This window comes from Chionomys nivalis, chromosome 24, assembly GCF_950005125.1.
Source record: "Chionomys nivalis chromosome 24, mChiNiv1.1, whole genome shotgun sequence".
Classification (NCBI taxonomy): Eukaryota; Metazoa; Chordata; class Mammalia; order Rodentia; family Cricetidae; genus Chionomys; species Chionomys nivalis.
The window spans coordinates 25131086-25153096 of record NC_080109.1 but is presented as its reverse complement, the minus strand read 5'-3'; the positions used below and the strand labels follow the sequence as shown (position 1 = coordinate 25153096).

General features: G+C 46.9%; 1 protein-coding gene across 1 annotated transcript; it reads left to right on the top strand.

Annotated features, from left to right (window-relative positions):
- Nucleotides 1-319: 319 nt before the first annotated feature.
- On the top strand, nucleotides 320-20736 carry Noct (nocturnin). Its single transcript, XM_057757019.1, has 3 exons — nucleotides 320-783; nucleotides 17312-17581; nucleotides 18655-20736. The coding sequence occupies exons 1-3, from the start codon at nucleotides 603-605 to the stop codon at nucleotides 19488-19490; spliced, it is 1287 nt and encodes a 428-aa protein (XP_057613002.1). The 5' UTR covers nucleotides 320-602; the 3' UTR covers nucleotides 19491-20736.
- Nucleotides 20737-22011: the final 1275 nt, after the last annotated feature.

Sequence of the window (22011 nt, the reverse complement as noted above, 5' to 3'; positions counted from 1 at the left end):
CAGACCTTCTGGCAGTCTCGCGGATCGACGCCCTAACGCCCGCCGCGTGCTTCCGCCCCTCTCGCCGCCGCCACCGAAGCAGGCTGCGCTCTACGGTGACACATTTGCATCCCTGCTTCGGAGTCGACCGCCTTGGTCAGACGTCCTCACAGACCACGCGCTCGCACACACCCAGGAGCCAACCCGGGATTCCCTGCCTGTGGATCCTCCCATTGCAGCCGGCAGGAGGAGGCGCCGGCTCCCGGAACGCCTCTCTAATAAATTCCCGCGACCTCCACCGTCCCGCATTCTCCACCCCGTGGCCGAGCCGGTGTCTCCCTCTCCGTGTCTCTCCCTGGTCCCAGCGGGTCCATCCCCGGCAGGAGCAGACTGCGCCCGGGCAGTGCGCGCGGATCCCCCCCCCCGGCCACCGCGTGGTAGCGTCCGACCCGCCGCCGCTCGCCGGCTGCTCCTCGGCTCTCCGCCCGCGCGCCCCAGTGATCTGTCGCCGTCGCCGCGTCTGCCTCCCGGATCTCTGCTCGCCCGGTCCGCGCCGAGGCACGAGGAGGAAGGAGCGCTCGGCCCGGCTCGTCAGTGCGGCGGAGGAGGCGGCGGCGCCCGGCATGTATCAGAGCCCGCGGCGGCTCTGCTCGGCCCTGCTGCTCAGGGACGCCCCCGGCCTGCGCCGCTCGCTCGCGCCCGGCCCGCGTCGCACGCTCGCCCCGCCGGTGCTCGGACCCCGGCCCGCGTCCCCGCGACTGCAGGCGGCGGCCTCGGGCGCCGCTAGGTCGCGTCCCCGGACAGGTGAGTGAGAGCGCCGAATGAATGGGCGGCCGCGGTGCCGGTCCCCCGCGTCTGGTCGCGGCGGGGAGAAAGCGGGGCGCCGCTCAGGGAGCCGGCTTCGGTATTTGTGTCTCATCTACCTGAAGCTCCGGAGGCCACAGTCACCGCCAGATGCTCGCATCTTTTGCTTCGTTTTACCCCCGGATGCAGGGCATTTACGCTTCGCTTGCCCAGACTGCTTATGAGCATCTTTTGGGGGGGGGGGCTGAAAATGATGCTTGATCGTGGGTTTGAGGGCCTACGGGCTCCGAATCTTCCCTTAATCCGCGTTAGTACCAGCACGTGTTGACTCTTTACGGTTTTCTTTTTTTGGCGGGGGTAGGGGTGAGGGGGTGGGTTGGGGGCTTCCACTCTTAAATCCCTGGGTGAAGAAATTGTAAATCAGCCTTTCACCAAACGCCAGTTCTATACATCACCCTTGTGTTCTGAGAGTCCTCTTTCTGCCTAAGGGCAGATTGCTGCGGCTATAAACGACACACAAATTAAGTATGGTTTTTAAATTAATAGTTTCTCCCTCAAATCAAAGCAATTATTTCATGTAGTCTCTCCTTCAAAGCTAGCAATTGCTCCGTAATACTTTTCTAGAAAGTGTAATTTGCTTGTTACCTCAAATTAGGTTATTGCCATCTAACACATCTGTATGAACATCTAACACATCTGTATGAACATCCTTATTTTACTAGGGTTCATTTTGGTGGAGTTTTGGATTAGTTAAAGGACAGATTGCACACTAGGAAGTATAGGTTCATTGAAGCTTTCTTGTTTCTACAAGACAGGTTCTCGACATGTGACTCTGACTCCTTCCTTGAACTGAATTATGTACACCACAGGCTGGGCTCGAACCTCTACCTCCCTAGCTATGGGATCAGAGGAGGGCCGCCACCACCACCCAGCTGGTTGAAGCCAAAACCTTAAACCATAATCACATTTTTGGCAGACATTTTGAGTGCTTTTTTTTTAAAAAAAATTAAAGTGTTAAATGGGTGTGGTGGCGTACACCTGTAATCCCAGCACTCAGGAGGCAAAAACAGGAGGATCAAGATTTGGAGTGCCCTCCCACCTTGATACAAAAGTAAAAATTAGAATGTTAAGCTGCTTTAGACATGGTGAACTTTTGAGAATCCAGAGCCATGCCCCCCCCCACCTCCAGGTCTGTAGAAATTTGGCACGTTATAAACTAACTGTTAGGATGCGTATCACCAATAACTGGATCTGGTTGTTTTTCTGTTGGTTGTTTTCAAGAGGAACATTGTTAGGTTTGAGGGTGGGAAAGTTGTCTGGTACCAGCTCAAATTTTAACCCCCCCCCCTTCAGAAACGTCATTAAGCACATCAGTGAACACAGGTAGCTTGTGATACAGATGCAGAAGAACTGGGTAATGGAGGCGGGGTATTTGCAGTGTCGGGCTTCACAAGATGGCTTATGCATGTCCAGAGGCAGGTGGCTGTCTCTTTTGAAGACAGCCTGGTCAACAGAGTTTCAGGACTGCCAGGGCCACACTGAGAAACCCTGGGGCTGGCACAGTTGGGGAAGGGGAGGAGAAACCCCTTGGTTTTATGAGTTTTTATCCATAGGGTGGGGAAGTGATAGACTTTAGCACGCACCAAGCCCTAAATTCAGTCTCTGGCAACAAAGAAGGAACTTGTGGGATTGCCCTGTACTTACACTATTTTAGACAGTACAGGAGGTGGGCAGCTTTCCTGTTTCTTTTTTCTTTTCTTTTCTTTTTATTTTTTATTATTTTTTTTATTTACTATTTATTTTATTTTTTTATTTTTTTATTTTCGAGACAGGGTTTCTCTGTAGCTTTTGGTTCCTGTCCTGGAACTAGCTCTTGTAGACCAAGCTTTTCTGTTTCTTGTAGTTCTCCCTTCAGCTGTTAGGGGGAGACGTTGAGTTATTGCGCCTTCAGTCAAGATCTTTGCACACTATACCTGCCACAGGTGCTTTAATGGAGAAGATTCTGTAATATATAATATTGAATATTCTTGGCTTTAGGCTATTCAAAAGACCTTTATTTCCATTAAGAGGTGAGATTTGGGGCCAAGGAGATGGTTCAGATGGTAAAGATGCTTGCTACCAAGTCTGAAGACCTAAGTTCAGTTCCAGGGACCCCCGTGGTAGAAGAGGACTAATTCCTCCTCCAAGGTGTCCTCTGGCATCTACATGTGCCTGCACACATATATAACAAAGAGTAATTTTCAGACTAGTGAGATTTAAGCAGATTGGTGAGGTTTTTTATGCTTTTTTTTTTTTCTTCTTTGAGACAACGTCTTAATGTATATAGCCTTTACTTTCTTGGAACTCTGCATTCAAGTCTTGTGCTGCTTGGCTAGGAGTAGTCTTTTAATTCAAGGCTAGCCTGGGCTGCCAGTAATGAGTTCCAGAACTGTGTGTGCTTCTTCTCACTTCTCCTTAAGGGAGGGGGTTTTCACAAAGGTTTGGTTTTGTTTTGTTTTGTTTTTTTCGAGACAGGGTTTCTCTGGGGCTTTGGAGCCTCTCCTGGAACTAGCTCTTTTTTTTTTTTTGGTTTTTCGAGACAGGGTTTCTCTGTGGTTTTGGAGCCTCTCCTGGAACTAGCTCTTGTAGACCAGGCTGGTCTCGAACTCACAGAGATCCGCCTGCCTCTGCCTCCCAAGTGCTGGGATTAAAGGTGTGCGCCACCACCGCCCGGCTTTCGTGTGTTTTTTATGCCACACGTGTGGAGTACCTGAGGAGACCAGAAGAGGGCATCATATCCTGGGGCTGGAGCTAGGGATGGTTCTGCGACCACCTGATCTCAGAGAATCCTGGAAGAGCTGCAGGACTCTGACTGCTGAGCTGTCTCCAGCTCCTCCACCTTCGCTTTTCTCTCTTAGGGTTAGGCCTAGATCCTTGCTTGTGTTAAGTAGATTATTTTTTCTTTTTGAGAAAGGGTCTCATGTTGTCTAGGCTGATCTTAAACTTTCTTTGTGGCCACAGATAACCTCAATTTTCACATTATTATTCCTTTACAGACATGGGCCACTAGGCCAAGCAAGCAGGTTGTCCCTAAGTGACCCAAACAAGTCCCCCAACACATTCATGTCTCACTTGCATTCTTCCATTGGATGTACTTAGGGAACGAGCACAGCCCCTTTGAGTTCCCACATACTGTATTGCATGGGCTTAAAAGGGAACCTTGGGGGGTGATCTTAGCAGCCCTGTCGCTTTCCTCTCTAAAGCAAAGACAGCATCCCTCAATGAGGCAGCAGTTGCCACAGTAACTATGCCATAGTCACCTGTGGGCTTGGAAATGCTGTTCTCCTGTCTCTCCCTCCTCGTTGGTTCATGAAGAGTCCACCGCTGGAAGACTTTTTTTTTCTTTAGTTCAGTTTTAGAGGTAAATACCAGCTCAGTTGAGAAGCAGCTTTATTTAGTAGGCCCCTAAGCTATGTGAGGAAGCTGTTTATGAGAAAGAAGGAACAGGAAAGCTTGTAATTTATCAGACTTCTACAGAATAAATGCTTTTCTTGTGGAGAACTGAGGTAGCGTTTCCCTGTAGTGTTCAGTGGTAAGTTTAAATACAGGCCAGGACCGGGGAAGCGGGGTGTGTTAATAACCATGGCTCTAGAATCAAAATCAATGCATGGACATTTGCAAATCCTTTGACCTTGCTGGCTGTGTCTTCATGCCAGAGGTCATCTAGAAGAGATTAACACATCAGCTGATAATCAGCACTGTATCTACAAACGGTAGAACAGGATACCTACTGGTCCACATGCTGTTCCAGCAGGACTTGAACAGTCATTGCTGCCGGATTTGTTGGGGGAGAGCTTTGAAGCCGTGGAAGAAGAGCCTGTCCACTGGAGATGGGGTGGTGGAGGGACAGGGAGAGCACTTCAGGAAATGCACTTTTAGTGTCAACTGCACAGTTTTGATTTCCTCAAAAGACACCTGATGAATTCTGTTCAGCAAGTGTCTCCCGTGCTTCCGCGGGGTTGGGGCCATTTTCTGAGCTTTACCATGCTTTTCCAAGGGACTCCTTTTTTTCTCTCTAATCTTATTTTGTTCGTGGGTATTTAGTTTCCATTTATGTCAGTGCACCACGTACATGGGCGCCTGAGGAGGTCAGAAGATCCTGAATTCCCTGGAATTGGAGTTACTGGGTGGTTATAAGCCACTATATAGGCCCTGGGGAAGAGCAGCAAGGTACTCTTAACTGCTGAGCCTTGCCTTCAACCCCAGCTGCTACTTAGAAGTGTAAGGCACATGGAGACGATCTGAAAGAACGGGCTTTGCCTGAAAGAGAACTGTCCTAGTGTTTTGGAAAGAGGAGGAAGAAGGGAGATTGACAGCCGCATGTTAAAGGTTACCTCTGACTCAGAACTCACAGGGCTTCCGTAGCCTCTTAAATCATGGTCATTGTACTTCAGGAAATACTTGAAACTTGAATGATCCACCTGGGTGTTTAGCCCAGGTAAAACCATTTGGTAAGCTAAGGTGTTTTATCCCGGTTGTCTTTGTTGTGTTTTGTTGGTTTTTGCCATGCTGAGGGTTGACTTGGGAGCCTCCCTTACACATGGCAGACAATTCTGAGGCACTGAGCTACATCCCTAGCCTTTAGATTTGTTAGGTTCTATACTAGGGTCTTCCTGTAGAAAGAAGACTAACTAACTAATGGCCTTGAGTAACACTCTTATTGATGCCGTTTTTTTTCCAGAGAAGGTTGTATTTGGGCCTTAAGCTTTTGGAAATAAAGTTTACAGGCACAGCATATGAATACCACTGTAATACACATGAATATTCTATCAGACCCTAAAAAATTAACATATTGATGCAGTTATTACACCTTTAAACATTAGAGATTGGTATGAGATGGTAGGGTTTGTAGAAAACGGGAAACTTCTCCCCCTCCCCCCCTTTTTTTGAGAAGGGTTCCTCTCTGTAGCCTGTCCTGGAACTAGCTCTTGTAGACCAGGCTGGCCTCAAACTCACAGAGATCCGCCTGCCTCTGCCTCCCGAGTGCTGGGATTAAAGGCGTGCGCCATCACCGTCTGGCTTAAAGTCACTTCACTTTTACTGTGTCTTGAGAATTTGAGTAGTGTGAGCCATCCGTGGAAGAAGGATCAGTATTCTCACTATATAGCCAGTGTAAGGCCGGCCTGGGAAGTGTAAGATCCTATCTCTAAAGCCAGAGAATGTTACTCATTGGTACAGCTCTTCCTTCGGTCCTTAGAACAGCAAAAAGGGTTAGGATGACGATTCTGGAAAGTCCCTTAGTCCTAGAGCATTGTTTCTCAGTCTTCCTGTGTCTCCCTTTCCTACAACTCTTTTTAATCCAGTGCTGGACATTGAATCCTGTGCCTCTTGCACGCTAGGTGAACACCGCCACTGAACTACCTTCCCAGTTTGCATGGCTCTAAGTGGGAAGGGGATCTGGAAAGTGGCAGTTATGCCTCTCTGTAGAATGAGAAAGCCAGTGGAGACCAATCTGTATGCCAAAGGTAAGGGAAGCTGCCTTCCTTCTTTGTTCTCCGTCATAACCCTTCATCTCCCTGCTCAGAAATACCCTTGAAAAGTGAGCTTGTGGACCAGACCTCAAGATGCTGAGGCCAGAAGATGTGTTTGAGGCTTGCCTAGTCTGCATAATAAGGTCCTCTCTCCAAACAGCAGCAACACAAATCAGGGGGAAATCTAAACAAATATGCCCTGGATGTTGTTCCTGGATTGCTTCTGATCAAGTGTGCTTTCACTTTGAGGACAGGACAGGCATGCTTGCAAGACCTAAGATAATAATAGCACCCGCTTTTCTTTAGAGCTTTAGCTGATTCTGTCTTACAAGCAAAAACCTTGTATCTATGAGAAAGAAGGGCAGGCTGAGACAAGTGCAAATCTCTCTCTTAGATATAGGGTTTGTTTGCTCATGTGTATGTGTCTGTACACGCGTGTAGATTCCTGAGGCGGTCATAGGAGGACATTGGGTCCCATTGAGCTGGAGTTACAGGCGTTTGTGAACAGCACTATATGGGTCCCAAGAATTTGGCTTCTGATATTGATTGATCCTTTTAATTTTCTTAGATCTGTTTATGTGTATGAATGGTTTGCCTGAATATATGTATGTGTGACAAGACACATGTATGCCCTGGAAAGTCAGAAGAGGGTCTCATCTGCAAGGGCTACAGTTACAGAATCTTGTGTGTCCCTGTGCTAGGATCCAGACCCGGGTCATCTGCAAGCTCAGTTAGCACTCTTCATCACAGAGACATCTCTCCAGTCCTAAGGGTTTTGGAATGTAGGTACTTTATTCTTTGGTTTTTTGAGACAGGGTTTCTCAGTAGCTATGGAGCCAGTCCTGGAACTCACTCTATAGACCAGGCTGGCCTCGAACTCACAGAGATCCACCTGCCTCTGCCTCCCGAGTGCTGGGATTAAAGGCGTGAGCCACCACTGCCCAGTAGGTGCTTTATTCTTAAAAAGAAGGGTAGAAAGTGGTGGTGGGGGAGCTGGGGAGATGGCTCTGTATTTAAGTGCACTGACTGCTCTTCCAGAGGTCCTGAGTTCAATTCCCAGCACCCACATGCTGGTTCACAACCATCTATAATGAGATCTGGTGCCCTCTTCTGTCCTGCAGGCATTCATGTAGACAGAACACGGTATACATAATAAATAAATTTGTTTACAAAAGGATCATTTTGTATGTGTGTGTGTGTGTGTTTATATTGCTACCTTGATCTAGAACCAGCAGGCCTTGTGAGTTATTTGTGGTGTGCCAGATAACAAATTTCCATTTTAAAAAATAATTTACAGTTTTGCTTTACTTGTGTCTTACTGTTTGTGACATGTCTCATTGAATAGCCAAGTGAAATTCACTTGTGTGGCTTAGACTGCCTTCCCACTCGATATGTACTAAAGATCGGGTTCAAACCTCTTGTCATCTAGCTTAACGTCCCCAGTGCTTCCGGCCACATGCTGCCACCCCCAGAAGGCCCTGGGCATTTCTGTAGTGAAAATGTTTCTTCTTGTTTCTTAAGTGACAGAAAACTTGGCTGATTTTATTGTGTAGATGTGAACTCTGGGGCTGGGGGAGTGAAGCAGGAGATGAATAAAACAGACAAGACAGAGTCTTCCTATGTAGTACTGTCAGGCCTGAGGCTTACTCGATAGACCAGCCCAACCTTGAACTCCCCAGAGCTTCACATGTCATGGTATATTACTGCCCGTTTTTCCCAGCTGCTTATCGCTGTAGAAGTGATTTCATAGATTAGCAGCAGCACAGCGCCAGGGCAGCCGCAGATCTGGACCGCAGTTGTGGACCCTGTTGTAGAGAACTCAGCTGTCCGCTTTCCCAGCCGTGAAGGCAGGGCGTTCTTTAGAGCAGCTTCCCTATTAATGCTAGGGATGGGATGTCACCAGAGAGTATGCCCCAGTGTTAAAGGATTTCTTATGAGTGACGAGACAGCTCAGCCCTTTTCTGGAACATGCTTTGGCTTCCTCATCTGCTCTGCCTTTCTGCCTGCTGTTCTCGGATTGTGGCACTGTGTCTAGGTGCGTGTATTTTTAGACACATTAGATAGAGAGTTATGACCTTCACTGGATATCTCTGGAAATGCCACTCAGGTCACGACACTTTGTACACTGTGTGCTGTACCAGCGCGTGTGCCTTAACGGCAGTGACGTCGACCGAGGGAGGAGGCAAAACTTGACCTCCGATGACTCCTGGCACCAAACATAGGCTGCTTTGTGTGCCTGTCCCTCCCTGCAGGAGCCAGCACGGTTGGAAATGCTGACACTCACAGTCCAAGGTGCAGCAGGTAACTTGCTCCAGGGCCCAGACTGCACTGTGACTGACATCAGTAGGCACCTCTGGAATGGTGAGCGGTGAGCGACCAGATTGCTGGGAGGCGTGGTGGGAACACAGGCAATCTGCACTTCTAACAGCCTGCACTTTAAGTCCCAAGAGTGTATTTCATTAAACTGGAGAATTGCTAACGTTAAAGCAATGTGCAAGATACATCTATTCAGTCTTACAGAGCCAGACCTGATTTATTTAAGCATAGTGCTAGAGACTGAACTCTGAGTCTTGCTCATCCTGTGTAAGCAATTTATCACTTCCCAACATCATTCCTTTTTTAATTAAAACTTAATTTTTTATTTTGCCATACTGTATATATGCTCTACCACCATACATCCCCAGCGCTATTAACGTTCTCTAAAGCACTGTGCTGTGTGCTGCCCTTGCCCTTGTGCTAGCTAGCTGTACCACGGTGGTATACTTTATAGCACTTGGGTTGTCAAAGGAAAAATGGTTCAAATGTCCAAGGACAACTAAAGTTTAAAAAATCTGGTAGGATCCAGTCATTGGTTTAATTCCAATCCAGTCATGATAATCCCGGGAGTCAGAGACAGTCAGATCTCTGAGTTCAAGGCCAGCCTGGTCTCCTGAGTTCCAGGACAGCCAGGGTTACACAGAGAAACCGTGTCTTAAATATAACAAACAGCAAAGCCAGTAATGTCTGGGCATAGACCTAGAAATGGGCGCTTGATTATTGGATTTCTTAAAAACATATGCAGTACAGGAGGATATTTTTCGTGAGCTTTCACCTACTTGCCCTGAAATCTTCCATATCTATTCTGGAACCTACTGTAATAAGCCTAATGAGAAAATTAGCTGCCAAATTAGTCTTTTCAACCTTTTGAAGTAGTGCAGTACATGGCCAGCAGATGGCAGCATTGGGCTGCTGGTACTTGTCATTTATAGTGTTGTCTGTTTCATTGTTCCAGGTTTTCTTGGACCCAAGGTTGATCAGCTTCCAAATACCCCTAGGTGTGTGCCTAAAACAATCCTGGATTTTGCTTACTCTTTACCTTCTAGTCTTTTTAGTTGGGTCGTGCTGGAGATACTAACCTCAAACTGAGGACAGTATCTGCTGACTGGACAGCTTGGCACAAACAGTAGTTGCTGGATAACTATAGCATGGCGAGGTGTCTTCTGGTGATTTGCTCTTAGGACTTGGGTAGAACCAGTCTTCAGTTTAGGTCTCGGCTAATGAGGTTGCCCCCGGAGACCTAGTTAGAAAGGAAAAGCTGTCTGTTTAAATCACCATCCTGTCCCGCACAGCTGGGAGCTGTTAAGCTCAGTCACACACTTGCCTAGCATATGCAAAGTCTTGGGTACAATCTGTGTCTCTGAAGAGGAAGCACCAGATAAAGGCAGATATATTGTCCTCTCGCCGGACAGTGGTGGCACATGCCTTTAACCCTGCACTTGGGAGGCAGAGGCAGGCGGATCTCTGTGAGTTCAAGGCTGGCCTGGTCTACAGAGTGAGTTCCACCAAACTCACCAAAGCTCTGTCTTGAAAACCAATGTGTGTGTGTGTGTGTGTGTGTGTGTGTGTGTGTGTGTGTGTGTGTGTGTGTGTGTGTGTATATACACATATGTCTTGTTTAATGCGGTGGTGGTATGTTTGACTGGCTCTAGGTCTGTAACCCTGGCTGCCCTGGAACAACATAAACCAGGTTGGCTTTGGACTCAAGCGATCTTACCTCTGCCTCAAGTGCTAGGACCAAAGTCTGTACTTACTTATATATTGGTTTTTCGAGACAGGGTTTTTCTGTAGCTTTGGAGCCGGTCCTGGAACTAGCTCTATAGACCAGGCTGGCTTTGAACACACAGAGATCCACCTACCTCTGCCTGGGATTAAAGGCGTGCGCCACCAACACCTGCCTCCAATGTCTGTACTAAGTTTGTGCCCAGTGCCAAACTTAATTACGTCCCCTTAGCAGGATAGTCCCAGCACTTGGAGGTGGAGGCAGGAGTGTTAGGAATTCGGGCAAAATTCTCTTAAAAACCAGTTTGAAACCAACCTGGGCTACTAGAGACCCCAAGACTCTATTTCAGACAACAAAATTCCCTTTATTCTCTGTGTATCTTTGATTGTTTTGAGACAGCCAAAGTTGTCTTTGAACTCATATTCAGGAATACAAAATGGGGTTCACTGCTAGGAGTACCACACTGTCTGAGGAATAACTAGACGGTGCAAAAAGGCAATCTTGAATTCCACCCACCTTGCACTGCCACCCCAATAAAATGTAAAGTTTAGGCAAAAATGGTTTAGATCTGTGTCATATTATCTTCATGATCATCCTGAACTTATAAGGATGAAGCATGGAAAGTAACTAGATGGCAGTGTAAATTGCCTGTTGACAGACAGCAGTTAGGAAAACATCTGTGTAAAATTGGTCGCCGCCAGCTAGTTGAGAAATCCGGCCTTCAGTAGGAGAAAGGGCAGGATTCCTTCAAGTTCTTGTGTGCTGGTAGATCTCAGCCGTGCTTAGAGCACTGTGAAGAGCTTTAGGTTGAGAGTGGGTTGTATTTCTGAAGCTCCCAGTGATGGTGAGCCAGGCTGGGGGGGGTCATCAGTCTGTGGTTCTGGGTGATTCGTTGTGTTAATGTGTAGGGCTAGAGACGTGCTGCGTGAGGTGTGATGTGGTCAGATGCTTATTTGTTGTAAGGAATGGTGCTGTTGGGTTACCCATGGCAACGGGAAGTTAGGCTGGGTCTCCAGTGCGCTAGTTGACGGCATTTTCCGTTCACGGGAAGCCAACTTAGGAGCTGAGGTAAACTGTCAAACTCACCTGTTCACTTTTTTTGGTTTTTCGAGACAGGGTTTCCCTATGTAGCAGTCCTGGCTGTCCTGGAACTAGCTCTTGTATAACACGCTGGCCTCAAACTCACAGGGATCCGCCTGCCTCTGCCTCCCGAGTGCTGGGATTAAAGGCGTGCGCCACCACTGCCCGGCTCTGTTGTTCATTTTTGACCATTATAATTTTACCGAGAGATGGCCCAAGGAGAAATTGGCAGAGTACTTTTCAATTAAAATAAAAGCAATACCATCAACCTCCGTGCTGGCTCTTTGCTGCATTCTGTGGGGTGTAGCTCAGTAGTAGAGATACCAGGATGCCACGCCCAAGAGGCCAGAAGATAGTGTCAGATCACTTCAGAAGTTAGAGTTAAAAGCAGTAGAGAGCAGCCTGGCGGGCGACTAGTACCGAACCTTCTTTCCAGCCTCAGTTATTTGATTGCTTTTATGTTATTTTAGGATTGATTTATTTTGCCGGCCTGTAATGGCATGCACCTTTAATCTCAGCACTTAGGCGGCAAAGGCAGGCAGATCTCTGTGAATTCGAGGCCAGCCTGGTCTACAGAGCGAGTTTTAGGACACTCTCCAAAGCTACAGAGAAACCCTGTTGCAAAACAAAAACAAAAAAGTAGATGAGTTTTTTGCCTGTATGTGGGATGTGTACCACATGCATGCCTGCTGCCCATGGAGGTGAGCAGAGGGTATCAGATCCCCTGGAACTGGAATTGCTGTTGTGAACCACCATATGGGTGCTGGGAACTGAACTCAGGTCCTTTCCAAGAGCAACAAATGATCCTAACTGAAGAGCCATGTCTCCAACACCACACACCACACATCCCAGGTTGGTTGGATTGGAGAATGACATTAGACCGAGATAGGGGGCGCCAGAGTGCTATATGCCATTGTGTCCTAGCACTCAGGAGTGTGTGTTTATACACACACACACACACACACACACTCAACATCCATGTCTGGACGTGTGCATCGTAAGACGGGAGGCATGGCTGCCCACTGCTGTCGCTGTCTTGACATTACAGCATCTCTTCGTCTCTCTAGAGTGTCCTCTCCCAGGAACCCCCGCTTCCACCCACCTACCCATGGCTTATTCATAAGCCAGCGGTTTCTGTATTGTTAGGCCCTGCCCTTTGAGAACGGACTTTACCAAGTAGAGCATAGTGTGTGGTTAGTTTAATCCCTGTACTTTGCTGTTGAATCATTGCTTTCCAAAGATGTGTAGATCACAACATCCACAGTGAAGATTCCTCTGTTGAGACACTCCTGGCATCTCCAACCTCCAGTTAATATTTAGGTTTACAGGTTCAGATTCGTTCTTTATGGCTGCTCCTGTGTATGTATAACTTTCTTGGGTCCCTTCCTTCTTTTTTTTCCTTCTTTTCCAGACAGTGTTTCTCTGTAGTCTTTCTTGGTTCCTTTTTTATGACCATGTTAGAACACCATGACCAAAGCAACTTATGAAAGAAAAAAAAAAGTGCTTAACTGGGTTTACAGTTTCAAAGGGCTAGAATTCATGGTCATGGAGCGAAGGCATGGTGGCAGAACAGCTGAGAATTCAAAACCTCAATCAAGTAAAGGCAGACAGGGCACACTGGGATTTTTTTTTCCCCAAACATCAAAGCCCCACCCCCAATGACACCTCTTCCACACAAGGCTATACTTCATTTCCACCAACTGAGAAGCTAGTATTCAAACAGCTTTGTTCCATTCTCATCCAGAGCACAAACCATGTGCACACACACCATTCTCCAGAGTTCCCCGTGCTGCCCCTAGCAGCCCCCACTCCTGCAGACTCTGGCCTTCTTTCCTTTCCTGTGGCCCCCAGGGGAAATGCACAGTCTGGCGGCTCGAGCCTGGCTTCTTCCACTTAGAGATGCCTGTGAGAGCCATTCCTCCTAGGGTTAGCTCATGTTCTTTCTACCCAATGCTATGCATTCTACCCTTGTTTAACTGTTCACGTACTGAAGGGCATCATGGTTGCTAACAGTAAGTATTTTCAAATGGACGTTAGTTTTAATTAAGTAAATACCTAGAGGTGTGAAGTCCTGCCTGTATAGTAAGCCTATATTTAATTTACATTTATGTAAGCCCCATCAAGGTGCTTTTCAGAATAGTTAGCCACACATAGAAATAATATAATTCATAATGAACATCCGAATAACTGGTTTTCTTTGAGGGGGAGGCGGGGGGAGTTTCAAAGACAGGGTTTTGCTGTAGCTCTGGAGCCTGTCCTGGAGCTAGCTCATGTAGACCAGGCTGGCCTCAAACTCACGGAGATCCACCTGCCTCTGCCTCCCAAGTGCTAGGATTAAAGGCGTGCGCCACCACCGCCCGGCTAGAGTAACTGGTTTTCATACTTTGTCAGTCTTCAGTGTCCTGGAAAAGAGTGGGGTTCTATAAGCTGCCTCAGCTGTGGCCCAGAAGCCAGCAATAATACACTTCTCTAGTGTTTATTCTCGCGCCCCACTCGAACATTCTGTCTCAAAAACAAAATGCTACTTGGATATTTCTCCTTTTTAGGAAAAAAATTTCAAAATAACTTCTCTTGTCTTATGTTCTCCCTCCTCCCCTCACACCAAAAGAAGTGTCTGTTGTCACCTAAGGTCCCTGTGTTGCTAAGTCCAGCTCCACTCTTCCATTCTGCTTCAGTTGTGAGCACTGGGCGCTGGGCCTGTGTTAACGTCTGTAAGAATCATTTCCTCCATGGTTTTCTCCTGGACCTGCCTCTGTAGATTTTTAGCTTTCACAATCCCGCACCCCTCCAGCTCATTCCATTCACGTACTTCCCCCACGTGTAGTCCTGGGCTGGAGTACAGGCTCTTGCACATGCACTCTAAACGGTCTTTTCCCAAGGGGCAGTTCTCCATGCCAGGCCAGCCAGCTCTCTGCAGCTCAACTGAGACAGGCTCTCACTGAGTTAAGTAAGCTGACCGACCTTCAACTCACTTTGTAGCCAGGCAAACCTAAAATTCTGAATCTTCTTTCTACTCAACTTCCCAAGTAACTGGGATTGTGTGCCTGTATACACGGCTGTATGTATGTGTACCACTGTCTTTTCTCCTTCCCCCAGTGTTAATCTATCTGCCCATAAAGCCTCACAATGTAGTGGGGCTTTCAGTTGTTGCTGCTGTTGTTTTTGAGGTAGCCTCACTGTGTAACCCTGGCTGTTCTGGAAATAATAACTACATGACTGCATACACCAAAGTAGTAAACCCAGAAATCTGTCTGCCTCTGCCCCCTCCTGAGTGCTGGGCTTAAAAGAAGTACACACTTGGGAGACAAATGGGAGAGGCAGGCAAATCTGTGTGAGTTCGAGGACAGCCTGGATCTACAGAGCTAGATCCAGGATAGCCAGGGCTACACAAAGAAACCCTGTCTCAAAGAAAGGGAGGAGGATTGCACACTCAGCAATATAGTGTATTTTTAATACTTAAGTCAGTGAGGTATTTTGGAAGAGTAACTCAAAATCAAGAACTTCTCCAGGAAGTTCTTGACTCAGAAAAAGGCCCTTTGAGAACCTGCAGGACCTACACCACTCTACCTCACCTCCACTCACTCTGATCTGCCCCACTAGTAACCCTTCTCGTACACTCTGCTCAGCGTTCGGACATGCCTCCTGTCCAGACTGTCCTTCGGTAGAGGCCATCCTTGACCTCATAGAGAGACAAGCAATCCCCTTGCCACCCCCAGCCCGTGTCTCAGCTCCCCTGCTTCTCTCCATAGCACTCTCCACCAAGTACAAACTACGTGGTTGTCTTCCCACCACAAATAGCTGCCTGAGCAAGGATTTGGGTCTGTTCACTGGTGTGCACGGGAGGCTCGAGTTGTGTCTGGTACACAGTGGACAATTGCGAATGTGGGTGTTCTTGAACAAGCGAGGCAGGGGTTGATGGTGGTTACTGTGATGGCTCACTAGGCAGTGAGTGTTGTATAGCCAGGTCCACCTGCCTCTGCCTCGCAAGTGCTAGGATTGAAGGTGTGCCCCACCACTACCTGGCTTCTTATAGAACACTCTTTAAAGGCCTATTCTAGGCATTGTTTCAAATCTGAGTAATATTAACACATGATAGAAGTTGGCTGTTCTAAGACAGTGAATGTCATTCTGGGCCCTACATGGTAGTAGATGGCCTGTATTAATTCCATTGAAAGGATGAGGCAGGAGAATTGCCACAAACAATTCTGTCAGATTTGTATAAAGAAAACTTTGCCACTCAAGTGACAGCAAGTTGTGACTGTGGTCCCCACCCTTCCTGATGCTGAAAAACACTGGCTTAGCAAATAAAAGCACATACTGGCCGGCGGTGGTGGCAGAGCACTCGGGAGGCAGAGGCAGGCAGATCTGTGAGTCCGAGCCCAGCCTGGTCTACAGGAGCTAAGCTCCAAAGCTACAGAGAAACCTTGTCTCGAAAAACAAAACAATAAAGAGCATTTGCTGTTACAGAGGGCCCAAGTTCAGGCCACAGCACCCATATCAGGCAGCTCACAAATCTCTGTAACAAGTTCCAAGGGAGTCCAGTGCCCTCTTCTGGCCTCCTCGAGTACCTGCACACAGTAGTACATGCCCAAATAAATTAGAATTAAGAGGACAACGTGTGGAATATAAGAAAGAAATAGGATCTTCAGCTCTTCGAGAAAACAAACTGCTTTAGTTGCTGTAGTTTCTCTGGTAATTCGTTAAAGATCTGTTTCTACGAGTCACACTCTGTTAAATGTGAAGTTAGGGGGCTGGGGGGCTGGCTGCGATAATAAGCTGCCTACTCTAAGTGTGAGGATCCAAGATCAGGTCCCTGACACCCACATAGAAGCCAAGCATGGTTGTCTAGTCATGCCTTGACCAGTCTGTCCCAAAAGTTAAGCTGAAGACACCTGACCTCTATCTAGCCTGCCCTGTTCACCTGTCTGCTTCCCCACCACACCCCTATTTGTGTGATAGAATCCCCAGGTGGAAGCAACTGAAGAAGGGGTTTATCTTCTTCCAGTTCCAGAGGGACAGCCCAACATGGCAGGGAGAGCAAGGAAAGAGCTGGAAGCTGGCTGATCATTTCATCCTCACACAGGAAACAGAATGGCTATAAAACCACCTTCCCAAACAGCACCAGCAGCCTGGAACCAAGTGTTCAAATACATGCGCCTCTGAGGGACAAATCTGCATTCGGATCAGCAGATACACGCGCACACACACCCCAAACATACCCCACCCCACCCCAAATTGAAACCTAAGCATTGGTGAGCACTCATGTCTTTCCAGACACTGCTGCTCCCTGGGCCTGTGTTATGTTTTTAGGGTCTAGGAAACGCAGGCAGTCAGGAAAAGAAAGCTTAGATGGAAACCAGCTGAGCAGAACTTGGGCGTCTCCTCCTCCATTTCCCAGACTGCACCCTGGATATTTTGAAGAGTACATGTTCAGGTGCTAACCACAGGAGTCTCCAAGAAACTGGCCCTGATGGACACTTAACATGAAATCAGGGCGATCTGTACAGACACTGCAGCTAGGGCTACAGCTTTCTACATTGCACCCTTCAAAAACCAAACTTGGTCCAGGTGTGGTGGTTACACTTTTAATCCTAGCCCTTGAGAGGGAGGAGCAGGTGGATCCCCGAGTTTCCAAGACAGCTGGGGCTACACAAAGAAACACAGGTTTAAAAAAAAAAAAAAAGAAAAGAAAGAAAAAGAAAAAAAGCAAATAAAAAACTTTGTTAGGAATGGGTGGGTATAAAGACAACTAGAAGAGATCACCGAGGTTAGGTAAACAGGTTTATTAGTTTTGTTAAGAGATTGGTTAACACAATACTTGAATTACCTGTCCTGATGGGAACCCCAATATCCACAGTATACGCTGACAGCTTTCTGTATGTCTGCTTCCTTCCTGCAGTGAGTTCCATGGGAAACGGCACGGGTAGACTCTATAGTGCTCTCTCCAAGACACTCAACAGCAGTGCAGCCGCTCAGCACCCGGAGTATTTGGTGTCAGCTGATCCAGAACATCTGGAACCCATTGATCCTAAGGAACTTCTTGAGGAATGCAGGGCTGTTTTGCACACTCGGCCACCCCGGTACCAGAGGTGTTTTGTGGGCATAAGGACAGATTGCCTGAGTAGCTACCCTCCCATTAGAGTCATGCAGTGGAACATCCTTGCGCAAGGTATGCCTGGGGCTGCTGCGCCTGACTGCTGAGGCCTCCTTTCTGCTCCTGTGCATTCCCGGTGTGCTATATGAAGGGACGAAATGGGGGAGGGTGGGGGTGTGTTTTCAGCACCTCAGACCTTCTGCTGCTGAAACTTGGGTCCATAGCACCATGACAGCATTTACAGGGGACAAACTGAATGGGTAAGTATGGGCTGTGTAGAGCAGGAATGAGACCAGCCTTGGCAGTCCACAAGGGTTTGTGATCCCAGCAGTCAAAAGGCTGAGCCATGATGACTGCCACTTAGGCTGTGGAGTGACGCCTTGTCTCAAAACAGTAAAACCAGCGATACCATTTGGCCAATTCCTTAGCACTAACTAATAGACATTTTCGTGTGTTTATGTATCTGACTTATCAATCTTTTAAAAGTTTTGATTTGTTCTTGACAATTTCATACACATGCCATATACTTGTTCATATCTACCCACTTCCACCCCACCAACCCTGGTGCCTACACGTACAATCATGTGCCCATCATTCACAGGGAGAAAAGGCTATTCATTTGTCCCATTCATTCTGAATAGTATCTATTTATATCAGTTACCTTGGCTTTCTTATAGGCAGTGTTAAAACTAGTGTTTATTTAAGTTGACACACTTTTATATTCCCAGGACAACAGTTTCTCTAAGCCCCAAGGCAAAGGTCTTAATCAGTTATATGAATACAGTTATATGAAATAGTTTTGGTGTATATATATAGAAAAAAAACCACTGCCTGTTTCAGCAGATGGTATGAGGCTATTTTGTCTAGGTGGGTTGACACAGCGTAGAGCTGCCCAGCCTCCATGCAAATGTAGACCCGCAGGCCTCTCTGCTCCTGAGCTTTATTACGTTCGTAGGTTTGTTCCTTTGCGAGACTGTCTCAGAATGTAGCCCTACCTGGGCTGGCGCTCAATAACATAGCCCCCAGTGGCCTCGAACTCATGGAAATGCCTTCCGGGTACTCTATTACTATACCAGGCTCCCATTTTCACCGAACAGGTGTGGTTCTGTGGTAGCTGACAAATGCTTGGCTTTTTTTTTTTTTTTCAGCTCTTGGAGAAGGCAAAGACAACTTTGTACAGTGCCCCGTTGAAGCACTCAAGTGGGAAGAAAGGAAATGCCTTATTCTGGAGGAATTCTTGGCTTACCAACCAGATATATTGTGCCTCCAAGAAGTGGACCACTATTTTGACACCTTCCAACCACTCCTCAGTAGACTGGGCTACCAAGGCACATTTTTCCCCAAGCCCTGGTCACCATGTCTTGATGTTGAACACAACAACGGGCCAGACGGCTGTGCTCTGTTTTTCCTCCAAAACCGTTTCAAGCTCATCAACAGCACCAATATTAGGCTGACAGCCATGACCCTAAAAACCAATCAGGTTGCCATTGCACAGACCCTAGAGTGCAAGGAATCCGGCAGACAATTCTGTGTTGCTGTCACCCACTTAAAAGCACGCACAGGCTGGGAGCGGTTCCGGTCAGCTCAGGGCTGTGACCTTCTCCAGAACCTGCAGGGCATCACACAGGGAGCCAAGATTCCCCTGATTGTCTGTGGGGACTTCAATGCAGAGCCCACTGAGGAGGTCTACAAACACTTCGCTTCCTCCAGCCTCAATCTCAACAGCGCCTACAAGCTGCTGAGTCCCGACGGACAGTCGGAGCCTCCATACACAACCTGGAAGATCCGGACCTCAGGGGAGTGTCGCCACACCCTGGACTACATCTGGTACTCCAGACACGCTCTGAGTGTCACCTCTGCTCTGGAACTACTCACAGAAGAACAGATTGGGCCCAGCCGGCTCCCGTCCTTTCGCTACCCCTCAGACCACCTGTCACTGGTGTGTGACTTCAGCTTTAATGAGGAGCCTGAGGAACTCTTATAAACACTGCATCAATTTAATCAGAGTCTTAACCAGGGATGTTTTGGGAAACTGAAATGTGATAAGTTGCCTGAAAAAGGACACCCAGTTTCTGCCACTTCGTTCTCCCTCGTTTCCAGCATGCCCTTGGAAAAGAATTTGTTCACAAACCTTTCTGATTAAAACCTGCAGTGAAAAGGTGTTTGCACTCCAGTTTGGGTTTGTATATTAATTTTCTATAACATTCTCCACTACTTAAGGGCATTAAAATTAGACTTCTTGTAAGTTTTTTGGTTTTTGTTTTTTTAACTTGAGGGTGCTATAAAAACCTCAATTTGTAAGCCCCTCAGTACAATGTAAAATGTAGGAAGTTTTCTAGAGAATATTTCATTATTTATTTGTGGGAATTTAAAATGTCAGCAAGAAATGCATGCCAATATTTATTTTTTATATCTTCATGTAAAATTAAGTGGATTATGTAGCATTGTAGATGCAGGAATAGACATAATTTCCTTAAAACTTCCAGTTGTTTTTATTTGATCTAACACTAAGGAACTATATTTAGCCCTGAAGGATTTGTGACAATCTTCAGATAATCCTTGCTGTTTGCTATGCCTCCAATTTACCATTTTGTTTCTTGAAGAAATACCAGTTCATTTCCAATTAGTTTTTACCGTTTAGTCACAGTTAAGTATTTGTACTTTCTGCTTGGCATCGGCATACATGCGAAGACTACTCCACGGCTTCTTTTGACAAGTAGTAGCTTTAGGAACAGTCCAGAACGGCGACTAAGAATCATAGTGAGAACTCCAGAAAGCCCATGTGTGTGGTCAAAATCTCTGTATTGGAGACCAGCTTGGGCTCCAATATCAAGACCCTTTTTTTCTTTTTTCTTTTTCTTTTTTTCTCTTTGGTTTTTCAAGACAGGGTTTCCTCTGTAGCTTTGGAGCCTGTCCTAGAACTAGCTCTTGGAGACCAGGCTGGCCTGGAACTCACAAAGATCCACCTGCCTCTGCCTCCCAAGTGCTGGGATTAAAGGTGTGCGCCACCACCACCTGGCGAAGACCCTTTTTCAAAAAATCCCAAGACAGCCAAAATGATAGGGCTCAAAATTTCTCAAAGAATTTAAGAGCAGAAACGTTAACCTGTAGTTCTCTTTCAATTGTTGAAGCCTCTCCTAAAAAGAAAAAAGTAACTGGTGATAAAATGTTAAATGTTTTAATGTATGAGTTCTAAATATTTAAGATTAATAAATGAATTTATAACAGTGCTTTTAATCTTGGGGTTTTGTGTGTGTGTATGTGTTTTGGTTTTGTTTTTGTCCAAACGGAATCTGGGAGTCTGTATCAAATAATAGTATGTGGTTCAGACATTATCTACTTCCACACCAGATTTTCATTTTGACACTTAGCAGAAGTAGCTACACATTCAAGCTTTTGGAATCTTAGTGCAAGGATAGAGTCCTCCAAAATGGCTTGCCGCTGCCTTCAACCTCCAGGTTCACAAATAGTGATACAGCGGTCGGGTTAGTCTCCCCAATGTGCTAGAGTGCTTCAGATATTTGGAGGCACACTGATACTCACCAAGGCCTGACTTTGCTTTCTCTGAAGTTCCTATATAGAATGTGATGTTGGTTATTGGGGACACAAAGTCACAACCACAGAAGTCTTGGAGTAACTGAATAATAAATAGTTCAAGGCAGTTTAGAAGCTGGGAATGGCTCTGGAGCACGTTCTAGGCTCCAGCCTGATCCCCAGCACCAGGAAAGAACCAACCAGGACAAGGTAGCACCCTGGGAAAGTAGGGATAGAAACAGGAGCTTATGATCCTTTTCAACTACAAAGCAAGTTCAAGGCCAGCCTAGGATATCTGAAACCCTGTTTTCAAAGCCAAACTAAGTAGTTGTTCAGCAGAGATCTGCATTGTGAGAGGCCTATACCCTAGTGACGTCTGTGTCCTACCCCTTCTGTCTGGCCTATTTGCTTTCTACTCTTTCCCTTAGCTCCGCCTTTTTTGAGACACTTGCTTTGAAGCAGTGCTCCTGTCTCACTGTCCCAATGAAGTCATTTCATCTCTCCTGCACACTTCTGTTCCTTCTGCCTTCCCCTCTCAAGGTGCCTCAGTATTTCCAGCCCGCAGCCTCAGGCAGAATAGAACTTTAAAAACTAGGTGCAAGAGGAGAGTCCATGGTAGAATGGCTTAATGGAAAGGTGTGCCCGGGACACTAGCAAAGAACTTGGGTGAGTGGGCAGTTCAAGCAAGATGCCATTGAATTTACAGTAACCACAACGGTGTAAATGAAATCCACATTTTGGCTTTTGGTCCATTTTAGCCCAGGTTGACATCTACTCTTAGCTTCCCGAAGTCTCAGCATTCCAGAGACTAAGGCAAGAGGATGACTTGACAGCCCGGACCTTATCAGAGGTAAAGCATCCATACAGAAGACAGGACCATTAGGACCTGGAGAATGACAGATGTGAATGGAATGTAGGAGACAGCCTACACACCCTTGTAGACGCTAGGGCCTACTACAGGGAACAGTTGA